At 49.3% G+C, this 12,391-nt stretch overlaps 1 protein-coding gene across 3 annotated transcripts in view; it reads left to right on the top strand.

Annotated features, from left to right (window-relative positions):
* The window catches only part of EFCAB11 (EF-hand calcium binding domain 11), a 63,750-nt gene that overhangs the window by 35,380 nt on the left and 15,979 nt on the right, over positions 1–12,391 (top strand). The window contains exon 6 of one of the 3 annotated variants that reach the window (XM_063948627.1): positions 1,869–2,361. The exons of the other annotated variants lie outside the window; for them this stretch is intronic. Coding sequence (XP_063804697.1) covers positions 1,869–1,992 — 124 coding nt within the window. The 3' untranslated portion in view covers positions 1,993–2,361. Of the gene's footprint in view, positions 1–1,868; positions 2,362–12,391 lie in introns of those variants that run through there. 3 annotated transcript variants of the gene reach the window in all.

The raw sequence follows: 12,391 nt of genomic DNA, 5'->3' as shown, positions 1-12,391 counted from the left end.
TCAGCAATCCTACAGCCTTCTTGTACATACGGATACAGATCTATAGGGAGAGGCTGCTACAGATCGGTCATGTTTGGGGACCGCTGTTGTGTGGCTTGTAGACTGACTCATCATAGTAGCACTTACAGCTCATGGTCAGTGGTACTTACCCTGCTATGTGTCTGGATCCATGGCGTGACAGTTCTGCCCGTCTGTATGATTGGATTACACCCTGTAGTACAGTACAGACCGCTAATAGATGAGTGATCTGTGCCGATATGCTGTAACCTGCACAAAGAGACATTTGGGGCGTATTCACTTGCAGGCGCAAGTTTGGCGTTTTTCCTAGTCAGTTGCTGGGGAGATATTCAGCCGCGTTAACTTCAATAGGAATCCCCAATGTATGTGAATATAGGCAGAACCCCTAGGACACCCCCTCTAATGGCTAATTAGGCAATTGAAGTTTCCAATTATCTTAATTAGTCCAATAATTACATGTCGTCATTATTGCTTGTTAAAAAAAAAAAGGCCTCAAATCATCCCAAAATAATCTGTTTGTGTAAATTTATGTAACCCAATGAATGAAACTATTTAAATGACAAATATATATTTTGTAAATTGGCCTAAAATCACCCGTCGCCCTTCTTTCCACTTTTTTCGTATTTTTAATTTTATTAATTTGTAATTAAACAAAATGGGGGACAGTAACGAAACGATTAGAGCCACGATGTGGGCGTTCCCCGATCAGTTGGAATGACACATCGTGTACATCTTTCCGTGTGTGTGCCCAATACCGATGACCGCGCACGCGGGTCGTTAACGACAGCCCCAGATCTTTTGAAAGTGCAAGAAGATCCGGGGCCAAATGCAGCACGCCCCTGCCCTCTCTGCCCCTCCCCCCCTTCCCCCCCGCATACCGCCGATCGCTTGCTGCCAGCATCGGCAAGTGTGTATGCACTTGCCAATGCCCCCCCCCTGCTGGGCACGATGTGTTGTTCAGTGACATAGTGCCGTGTCAGTGGCGTATCTATAGTGGGTGCAGTGTGTGCGGTGCACACAGGCCCCCACCGCATACACTGCACCCATTTCTTCTATATACTTACCTTTCTGGTGTCCGGGTGCGGGTCCCCTCCTCTCCCGAGTCCCGTAGCCGGCAGCCGCAGCAGCACTGTTAGCGCTCTGTCTGAGCACTAGAGACTCTGGCACAGCACCACAGTCTACAGCGCATGCGCAGGTCTCCATAAAAATGGAGGAGGAGGCCCACACCCAGAGACTGCACACGGGCCCCCTCCTCTCTAAGGGGGTCATTCAGACCCGATTGGTGCTGTGCGTTTTCGCAAAGCAGCGATCGGGTCTGAACTGCTCATCCACCGGTGCAACCGACAGCTGTCTTTAGCTAGCGATCACTTCTGCCTGATTGACAGGCAGAGGCAGTCGCTGGGCGGGAGGCGGCGGGCCGGCTGTGTTTGGCTGCCGTTTCGGGGGTGTGGTCCGGGCAACGCAGGCGTGCCTAGACCATTGGGGGGGGCCGCGGCGGCTGCATGATGTCACCCGCAGCCGCTGCGACCCGGGCAGCGACGAGCAGCTCCCTGCCAGCGCGCAGTACAAAAGCATCGCTGCTGTGTGATGCTTTTGTACTTGTGCGGGGGGAGGGGACTGACGTGCGGGGCGGACTAGTGCTGGGCGTCCCTCCGCACGTCAGCTGATCGTAGATGTGCTGAATTTATCACATCTACGATCAGGTCTGACTCACCCCCGAGATACGCTTCTGTGCAGCGTGTACGGACTTTTATACACATTATTACTGTTTAAACAATTTTTTTTTAAATATTTATTTTAGAGTACAATTTATTTTTTTATTAAACATTTGTTTATTAATCACAAAACAGACACCAAGAAGAACATAAACTACAGAAAGTACAATATGACTGTAGACAAGTCGCAGAACAGAATATCCATCCAATACAAAACTCTGTAGAAGCGCGTTGGTGTACGTGGATAACTCGTCAATAACCACATATTTCTAAGTGGGATGGAGAGAGATACAATACACAATAGGATACCAATCAGGAAACAGAAAACAATCAAAAACAGTCAATAAGCAGCAGTAATAATACAAACGCAAAAAGAGAGAGGGACATACAATAAAATAAAACCACGTACATACTGTAGTCAGAGTGACGACCAGGGAAAAGCAATCTATACTAGAAATCACATTCTATCTAGATCACGCCTTTCACGATGTCTCATCAGTATCTCCGACCATCCATACAAAGATATTTTTACACAAGTCTGGCGAGGCCAAAATGGTCAACGAGAATATAATCTCCAGACGTTAATTGCACCGTTCTGTAAAGGAACCAATCCGTGTTTTCAAAGATTTTGAGTATCTGTCTGATCAGGAAGACGTAACTGTGTAATAAAAAAATCCCAATTTTGGTGGAATTTCACCACTTTTTTGTCAATGTCTGTAATTGTTGAATTTCTATCAAAATAGAGGAGTTGCAAAAGGTAGTCCATTTTTTTTAAATGTAAAAAAAAAATTTTTTAGGGTACAATTTAAAAAAAAAAATTTGCGATCAATAAAAAAGCCTTTTTCCTGCACCTAAAAATCAGGATTCACGCGCAGAAACACACTGATTCAGCGTAAACTGCGGAATCCGTGTGTTCTTTCCCCGTATGACCTATTTTTTGAGCTATGAGGTTCAGTCCAACTCTGGGGACTCACACGTGGGACTGTGGGGACTTGCGCACAGGGTAAACCCTGCTAATTGAATAGGTCCGGTGCGACAATTCCCCCCCTTAGAGGTAAAATTAACACTGCTAATTGAATATGCCCCTTAGGAGAGGAATCATCATGTGTAACAATTCTCATTTAACGGTTTGAGATACAGTAGGAGATTATTTCTATCACATAACCGGTCACTGAATGGCGCATATCTCTAATCGCACATTATTATAGTGATGATGAAATGAGAAGATCGCTGCTTTCCCTTGTGTTACACCCGAGTACTTTTACGTTTAGTCTGTATAACCCCCCAGGGATAGGGTCACCTTTATGTCTGCCTGTTATATACATAGCGCTAAACGCTGGCGCAGTCATTCTCCTGCATAATGTGCTATAACGCTCTGTAAACAATATATGTTATTACCTGATCAGGAACTGCAATTCTAAAAATCAAACACCGTGATATGGTAGATATTATAAAGATATCATGACACGCTATATATAAAAAAGAATAACGATGGGTATTTAATAATTCTGAATAAATATCTAACTCCCTTATTTATCAATGAGTGATACATTTCACAGTGAGTGCTAAATTGCACCAATCAGCTCCTAACTGTCATTTTTCAAACACAGCCTGTGACATGGAAGTTAGGAGCTGATTGGCTGGTGCAATTTAGCACTCACAGTGAAATGTGTCACTCATTAATAAATAAGGGCACACGTATACAGAGCAGGTAGACCGCTGCTTCCCCTCCTGCGTCTCATATCAGCCATACTGTCCCAGCGTCAGGTGTAAGACGGCGGGGCTGGTGGACACATGATCACACACTGAGGGGCGCAGTGTCATCAGATTTCTGCGTCTAAAAGGCGCATCAGCAGCTGAGACTCATCCCCAACTTGTCATGTTACGTCACGGAAACAGGTTTGGGTTTGTCGTGTGGCCCCCCTTGACGTAGGGGCCCATGTGCATTGCACACACTGCCCTCATTATGGATACACCAAAGGAGCGGAGTGAGCAGGGGAGAGAACATGTGAACAGCCAGGCCAGGAGAAGAGCCCTCCGCCGAGGTAGGTAGGTAGGTCTTCTTATGCTTCCAAGTAAAGGAGGAGGAGAGCTGGGTGCAGCGTAGGGCAGCAGAGACTATGATGGGGGCATCAGCTGGAGGGTAAGGAATAAAACACCTGTAACCGCTACACCTGACCTAGGAAGAGAGATTCATTAGATAGCTGTGTACTTACCTTGTCAGTGTCACATTCTGATATATGTGTAGATCCAGAGGTAGGTTATGGGCTGGACTGGGGTCTGCGTGAGAAATGAAGAAACTGGCTGGTCTAATGAATGTTCTGCACATGTACAGGAATGAATGGTGTCTATGGCAATGAGTCTGGTGATTGGTGCAGTACTGGTCGCTGGCAGATAGGGTGCGCTGGAGACACCACCAGCAGAAGAATCCTCTGTGATGCACCTGAATTATATATATATATATATATATATATATATATATATATATATATATATATATATATAATATGCAGAAATAGATGAGAGCTTGCGGCGGTAACAACCGGGCTGAATCCGGATTGCAGTAGTAGGACAGGAACCTGTGGAAGCTCCTGGATGTAGGTGGATGATGCTGTAAAGCTTGACCTGGGTTAGGACTGTGGGTCTGCTGCTGCAACCGGAGTTGCTCTGGAGAATAAATGGACTGGACTAGAACTGAGGACTGGATCAGATGGAACAGTGGAGGGCCTGCACAGGGGATGGGAGCGAGTAGTAATCAGCTGGGCAGAGAATGTAGAAAGTACACGTGGCTGGACAAGAGCTGTAGGAGTTTAGCAGGTCAGGAGATCAGGAAGCTTGGACTCTGTACGGAGTAGTGTAATCACCGGGAACTGAAGATGAGTCTGCGCTGCTTGGTGCTGATACTTGGTAGCAGGCAGAGGAAACGTGTACACTGTATCAGGGCATAGATTTCAGGGATTAACGACACAGCAGTCCTACAGGATTCCTGCAGCAGATTGGAAAGCACAGGTGAGTCTCTCAGGTGAGCTGAGAAGTCTGTGTGGAGACAGTCGCAGTGCTCTTGTAGTAAATACTGCAGGGTGATAGCAGTTTGCTCAGGAGATTACTGAAATCCCGGGACAATAGCTGGTCTGTAGCTGGACACAGGGAGAACTGTGTATAGAGGATACGCAGAACCTGACACAGTATTACTAATACCCCTTTCACACAGCCCAAAATTTCCCGGGTTATTGCACATGAACGCGCACCAACCCGGGAAATTTCTCAGTGTGAAAGGGTACAGGGTCAAAATCCCGGGATTCCTGCCCCGGCATTTCAACCCTGCAATCGACCAGGGTTGGTCCCGGGATCCTCCCGGGAACCTGGTCTGTGTGAACGGGAGCTGGGTCATTGCGCCCCGGCTCCTGTTCACTTTCTATGTAGCAGGCGGCGCTTGGAGATCATGTGATCTCTTGCGCCGTCACCGCTGACGTCAGCAACCCGGCAATATGCCGGGCTACTGACTGCGGTATGCAAGGGGTCTTACCCGGGAATGTCCCTGCATGATCCAGGGACCGTATTCCCGGGTAAGACCCCTGCATATCTGGTGTGAAAGGGGTATAAGTAACACTCTGGATTTAGGAAATAATAGCGAGCAGCAACGTGAATGCTGGAGACTGATGTGTAGTTAGGAGGTAATGCTGCTCTGGAAATGGGGTAAGTACTTGCTGTGGAAAACTATCCCCAGGTGCTCATAAATGGCATGACGCAGCAGCAACTGTGCACTGGACATTTGGGAGTGTCAGTACAGTGGCTTTATACCCCTGGGTGTGCTTGAATTGGCTGACGGTGTCAGGTGGAACATACTGGTCTCTCATTGGTGGATTTGCAATCACCTGATCCAGACTGTCATGGTGGCTCCCAGGGATCAGCACCGGCGTGGATTGCGGCCTGTGCAAGCCAGGACCCCGCTGACCGTGACAGAGCTGCAACATGCTTGCTGTGGAGCCATGAGCAGGATGGCAGGTGAGTAACCCGGCGGCAGAGGAAACTGGAGCGTATAATTGAGACAGTAAAGTTGGGATAGATATAGATACTAAGGTACTGTAATTTAGGAAGGGCAGCCATAAACAGGGAAACAATATGTGGGAGCTGGTGTAGAACTTCCAGACATCAGGTCAGTTTGGTCTGGTTCTGCTGGTGATACTTTGTGTTGTCCATTTGTGCTCCCCATGCTGGCTTGTGCGGTCATGTTTGGTAGCTGTAGATGGTTTCATGCTGGTCTATAAGTTACCAGCAATCCACGTAGCAGGGTAAGTAGTGTATACAGTAGCAGGGTAAGTAGTGTATATACAGTAGCAGGTTCTCCGTCACTGATCCCTCGCAGAGTATCTCTCTATGCTCGCATTATGTCTCTCCTGCAGTCAGGACATTTGCTGCTGTTACTCTATACTCTGACAGATGGGATATAGATCACCATACTGATGCTCTGCGCCTACAGTCCCGTCTACTCTCTTCACAAATGCAGAGCAATGTCCTGAGAGTGTAGGGATTATTTTATTTGCTGTTCAACAATATTCACCGTCCTTGTAAATCTATCTGTGTCCCCCACTTACCACGTGTGGGATTAGCAGAGCGTAGGATTTCTGGCATCATTGTATGGCAATGGCGGGGTAGTGCTGCGGTGAGTATGTGTATGAATAAATCAGTGTTTATACCACGGGGAGAGGTAAGTGACAGAAATGGGAGTGAGTGATTTGCATCATTGTGCAGTGAGTGGGAGGGCGTGATTACGCGTTTCGCATGATGAGGCGTCTGCCCACCACTGCCTGATTAATACAAATTGCGCTATCAAGGCCCTGCCCACTTTGTAAGAAAGAGGCGTGATCCTAGAGGGAGACGAGCTCTCCCGGGACATATATAAACACAATTTATCAGTGCTGGACAATATTAAAGAATATATATGGGTTGATTGCATTAGCTGTAAATAATTATTTTATTGATACACCATAGATACAGTATAAAGGATATATAAAATGAAGGTTTTAACTGTCATAAAAACAATTCTTGTAATCTGGTGCCTCTGCTCCTAGGGACAATAGCTATAGAGTACGGTCCTGGGAGAGCTTTGCTCTTAAGTTGTTACCTTCTATTATCCTCAGGCATGCTCTTTCCGTTGCTCTTATGGTTTCTACCCCCACAATCTAAGACCTGTAGGGTCACTTCTGTGATGTTCAGAAAAGTGTTTGGACACGCTGTGTGTCATTACACGATTCTGAACATTCCTGTAATGTTCTAAGAACCTAGTCCTTAGTTTTCTTGTTGTTCTCCCCACGTACATGAGGTTGCAAGTGCAACTGAGAATATACTGTATATAACATAAGGGGTGTAAGGAGGACCCAGCCAGCACCTTAAAAAGACTCCAGGGACTGTTACAAGAATCGTCCCAACCAGCACTGCACTTCATTCATAACAGCTCAACTACACCACAAATGGGAGGAGGCTTGTGAGCAATTTCCAGCAAATTTGCATCCATCACCACGCCAATATACAAGTGGACATCTACGCTAATGGTGGACTGGTAAATATAATTGCTCACCATAACTAAAGCCTGCCTGAGGATAATAGAGCGTAACAACTCAAGTGCAAAGCTTTTATAGGACCGGACTCTATAGCTATTGTCCCTAGGAGCAGAGGTGCCAGATTACATGAATTGTTTTTATGACAGTTTAAACCTTCATTTTATATATCCTTTATACTGTATCTATGGTGTATCAATAAAATAATTATTTACAGCTAATGCAATCAATCCATATTTATTCTTTAATATTGTCCGGCGCTGCTAAATTGTGTTTATAGAAGTCTATGTATAAAGAGGGACTCTCCTTGTAGCAGCTGCTATTAGTGGAACACATTTCCAGCGCCCATCCCACTTGTTCTCTGAGCTCTCCCAGGAGTACAGAGAGACTAGCTGCACTAGTTACAAAGCGCTCCATAGCTCCAACACCTTTTTCTATGTCCTGGACTCTTTACACCTACCCCAACTCTATCCACACCTACACAAGACAACCTCCTGCTCTCACAGTACCCACCCAAAGCCCACTCTCATCAGATCTCTATATGTACCCACCCAAAGCCCACTCTCATCAGATCTCTATATGTAACCACACCACAGTACCCACCCAAAGCCCACTCTCATCAGATCTCTATATGTAACCACACCACAGTACCCACCCAAAGCCCACTCTCATCAGATCTCTATATGTAACCACACCACAGTACCCACCCAAAGCCCACTCTCATCAGATCTCTATATGTAACCACACCACAGTACCCACCCAAAGCCCACTCTCATCAGATCTCTATATGTAACCACACCACAGTACCCACCCAAAGCCCACTCTCATCAGATCTCTATATGTAACCACACCACAGTACCCACCCAAAGCCCACTCTCATCAGATCTCTATATGTAACCACACCACAGTACCCACCCAAAGCCCACTCTCATCAGATCTCTATATGTAACCACACCACAGTACCCACCCAAAGCCCACTCTCATCAGATCTCTATATGTAACCACACCACAGTACCCACCCAAAGCCCACTCTCATCAGATCTCTATATGTAACCACACCACAGTACCCACCCAAAGCCCACTCTCATCAGATCTCTATATGTAACCACACCACAGTACCCACCCAAAGCCCACTCTCATCAGATCTCTATATGTAACCACACCACAGTACAGGGACAGAGCTAGACTGTGATGTCATCCCCCGGAAGCAAGAGCATGGCTGCTACACCTGTAGCTCCCAGTCAGTCAGGAGGAGGCTGAGAGAGAAGGGCCCTGGGAGGAGCAGGGCATGCTGGAACTTACAGTTCCACCGCAATTGAAAAACTATAGGTTACACAGGCTTGCATTAGATACCTTACATAAAACCCAAAGACGTGTCTGCAAGTTTTATCAATAAAAATAGTGTATTCCTAAGGCAACACCTGCCCACCTCAGATAATGCAGTGTCCTATAACCTGGCCTTGATACAAACCAATATGCCAAAAGCTCCCATAGCATTATTTCTGAGAACGTAAGATGCATAGGCAGCTTCTCCTAATGCAGTTCTACCTGCACCCCTGCCCCGTTACACTGCCTACCAACACAAAGTGCAGCAACACTTTCAGGACACTGCCACAACACTGTACTGTTATCAGAATAGAGCTGTCTGACAGTACATAAGACGGACATGTCATCTGTCCCAGAAGCAGCCTCCTCTTGTGCCTCCTCCTTGTCCTCCTCCGGCCGGACGGCATCCTCTTAATCACAGCGACTGAGCAGCAGCACACTAAAGAGTCAGAATGACTCATTACAAAGCCGCCGGCTGGCCGTGGGTCCCTTCACAGCAGACGCGCTGACATCGCAGCTCACCCCCGTGCCCAGAGCTGCAGCAGCAGAAAGTTCCTAAGTGGGCGTGGCTGTGACTGTAAGGTAGGGGGGGTTTTCCCCAATGGCCCCCCCCCCCTCCCCCCAAATCCGGCCCTGCCACAGTACCCCTTATCCCACCATACCCACACAAAGTCCACACTTCCATTATTTTTGGCACATAAACCTCCCCCCATTCTGTCACCTCCATGACTGCTGAGTTTGTAGTGGCTGCCTGCCTGCTCGGTGCAGCTCCTCTCTGCCCCACACCCAATGGAAGCTGGGGGTTGAGACTCGCGGCAGCAGTGGAGCAGTTGGGAGAGCATGAAGTCACTCTTTCCAGCACAGATGCGCACTGTATCTGTCATGAACCTGACTAGATTCTCATATGTTGTAGTAACCAGCCCTGTATCTTACCTCAGTCTCCTGTCTTGTGGACAGTATCCTAGAGTTCACTCAGCCTTGCTCCTATATTCCTTATTTCATGCTCTGACTCCAGTGTTTGCTGTGCATACTAGTTTCCAAGCTGCAGCACCTTCCCAGGCTGATTGCACAGACCGCAGATCCCAGCAGTGCTCACAGACAAGTTGGTAACTACAGTATGTGTATGTGCCTGGGGTTTATTCAAGCTCCTGTGTGCAGTCTATGATATTCTCTGACATTACTGCTTTCCAGCTGATATCCACTTCGCCAACCTGAGTCTAAGTACAGTCAGACAGTTTCCCTGCAGCCAATCACAGTCTGGCAGAGGGTTTAAAGGAAGTCCAGCTGCAGTAATCTGGGCCTGTGCAACTAGTCACATAGTGTGACAAGGGAACCTGTTTTGCTTCTTCTGTGTGGCACTGTCAGGCCCAGCATATCCTCAGCCAGTGACCAGTCCAGTCCTGCATATCCTCAGCTAGTAACTAGTCCAGTCCTGCATAGCCTTAGCCAATCCAGTCAATCAGCATCTCTTCAGCCGGTAGCCAGTCTGTTCCATCTGTATAACTGAACCGGTAGCCAGTCCGATCCAGCAGCATCTCCTCAGCCGGCAACCAGTCCGGTCCAGCTGTATTCCTCAGCCGGTAGCCAGTCCGGTCCAGCTGTATTCCTCAGCCGGCAGTCAGTCCGGTCCAGCTATATTCCTCAGCCAGTCCGGTCCAGCTGTATTCCTCAGCCGGCAGCCAGTCCGGTCCAGCTGTATTCCTCAGCCGGTAGCCAGTCCGGTCCAGCTGTATTCCTCAGCTGGTAGCCAGCCCTGTCCAGCAGCATCTTTTCAGCCAGTAGCCAGTCCGGTCCAGCTGTATTCCTCAGCCAGTAGCCAGTCCGGTCCAGCTGTATTCCTCAACCAGTAGCCAGCCCTGTCCATCAACATCTCTTCAGCCATTCCATTGCAGCTGTATTCCTCAGCCGGTATCCAGCCCTCTCCAGCAGCATCTCTTCAGCCAGTAACCAGTCCGGTCCAGTTGTATTCCTCAGCCGGTAGTGAGTCCGATCCAGCAACATCTCAGCCGGTAGCCGATCCAGCAGCATCTCCTCAGCCGCTAGCCAGTCCGGTCCTGCATATCCTCAGTTGATATCCAGTCCGGCCAGCTGTATTCCCCAGCCGGTAACCAGTCCGGTCCTGCATATCCTCAGTTGGTAGCCAGTCCGGTCCAGCAGCATCTCCTCAGCTGGTATCCAGTTCAGCTATCTTTAGCCGGTAACCAGTCCGGTACATTACCACTACATGGTTCATAACCTTGAACTCGTATCAAAAGCAGTTCTCACTGCTACCCAAATCCCATGCAACAGTCTCAGGCCCTGGATGTTGGTCATGACCTGACCCAGGTAACCTTGTGCACCAAACCGTGACCAGTCAGTGGAGCAGGAAATCACTCTCTCCACCTCCCCCAGATGCGCCCTGTATCCAGTCAGTGGAGCGGGAAATTGCTCTCTCCACCCCAGATGCGCCCTGTATCCAGTCAGTGGAGCGGGAAATCGCTCTCTCCACCCCAGATGCGCCCTGTATCCAGTCAGTGGAGCGGAAAATCGCTCTCTCCACCCCAGATGCGTCCTGTATCCAGTCAGTGGAGCGGGAAATTGCTCTCTCCCCAGATGCGCCCTGTATCCAGTCAGTGGAGCGGGAAATCGCTCTCTCCGCCCCAGATGCGCCCTGTATCCAGTCAGTGGAGTGGGAAATCGCTCTCTCCGCCCCAGATGCGCCCTGTATCCAGTCAGTGGAGCGGAAAATCGCTCTCTCCACCCCAGATGCGCCCTGTATCCAGTCAGTGGAGCGGGAAATTGCTCTCTCCCCAGATGCGCCCTGTATCCAGTCAGTGGAGCGGGAAATCGCTCTCTCCGCCCCAGATGCGCCCTGTATCCAGTCAGTGGAGTGGGAAATCGCTCTCTCCACCCCAGATTCGCCCTGTATCCAGTCAGTGGAGCGGAAAATCGCTCTCTCCACCCCAGATGCGCCCTGTATCCAGTCAGTGGAGCGGAAAATCGCTCTCTCCACCCCAGATGCACCCTGTATCCAGTCAGTGGAGCGGGAAATCGCTCTCTCCACCCCAGATGCGCCCTGTATCCAGTCAGTGGAGCGGGAAATCGCTCTCTCCACCCCAGATGCGCCCTGTATCCAGTCAGTGGAGCGGGAAATCGCTCTCTCCACCCCAGATGCGCCCTGTATCCAGTCAGTGGAGCGGGAAATCGCTCTCTCCACCCCAGATGCGCCCTGTATCCAGTCAGTGGAGCGGGAAATCGCTCTCTCCACCCCAGATGCGCCCTGTATCCAGTCAGTGGAGCGGGAAATCGCTCTCTCCACCCCAGATGCGCCCTGTATCCAGTCAGTGGAGCGGGAAATCGCTCTCTCCACCCCAGATGCGCCCTGTATCCAGTCAGTGGAGCGGGAAATCGCTCTCTCCACCCCAGATTCGCCCTGTATCCAGTCAGTGGAGCGGGAAATCGCTCTCTCCACCCCAGATTCGCCCTGTATCCAGTCAGTGGAGCGGAAAATTGCTCTCTCCACCCCAGATGCGCCCTGTATCCAGTCAGTGGAGCGGGAAATCGCTCTCCACCCCAGATGCGCCCTGTATCCAGTCAGTGGAGCGGGAAATCGCTCTCTCCACCCCAGATGCGCCCTGTATCCAGTCAGTGGAGCGGGAAATCGCTCTCTCCACCCCAGATGCGCCCTGTATCCAGTCAGTGGAGCGGGAAATCGCTCTCTCCACCCCAGATGCGCCCTGTATCCAGTCAGTGGAGCGGAAAATCGCTCTCTCCACCCCAGATGCGCCCTGTATC

Source organism: Pseudophryne corroboree, chromosome 12 (assembly GCF_028390025.1).
Source record: "Pseudophryne corroboree isolate aPseCor3 chromosome 12, aPseCor3.hap2, whole genome shotgun sequence".
NCBI classification, from domain to species: domain Eukaryota; kingdom Metazoa; phylum Chordata; class Amphibia; order Anura; family Myobatrachidae; genus Pseudophryne; species Pseudophryne corroboree.
The sequence above is the reverse complement of the archived record's forward strand: the minus strand, read 5'-3'. Positions and strand labels throughout refer to the sequence as shown.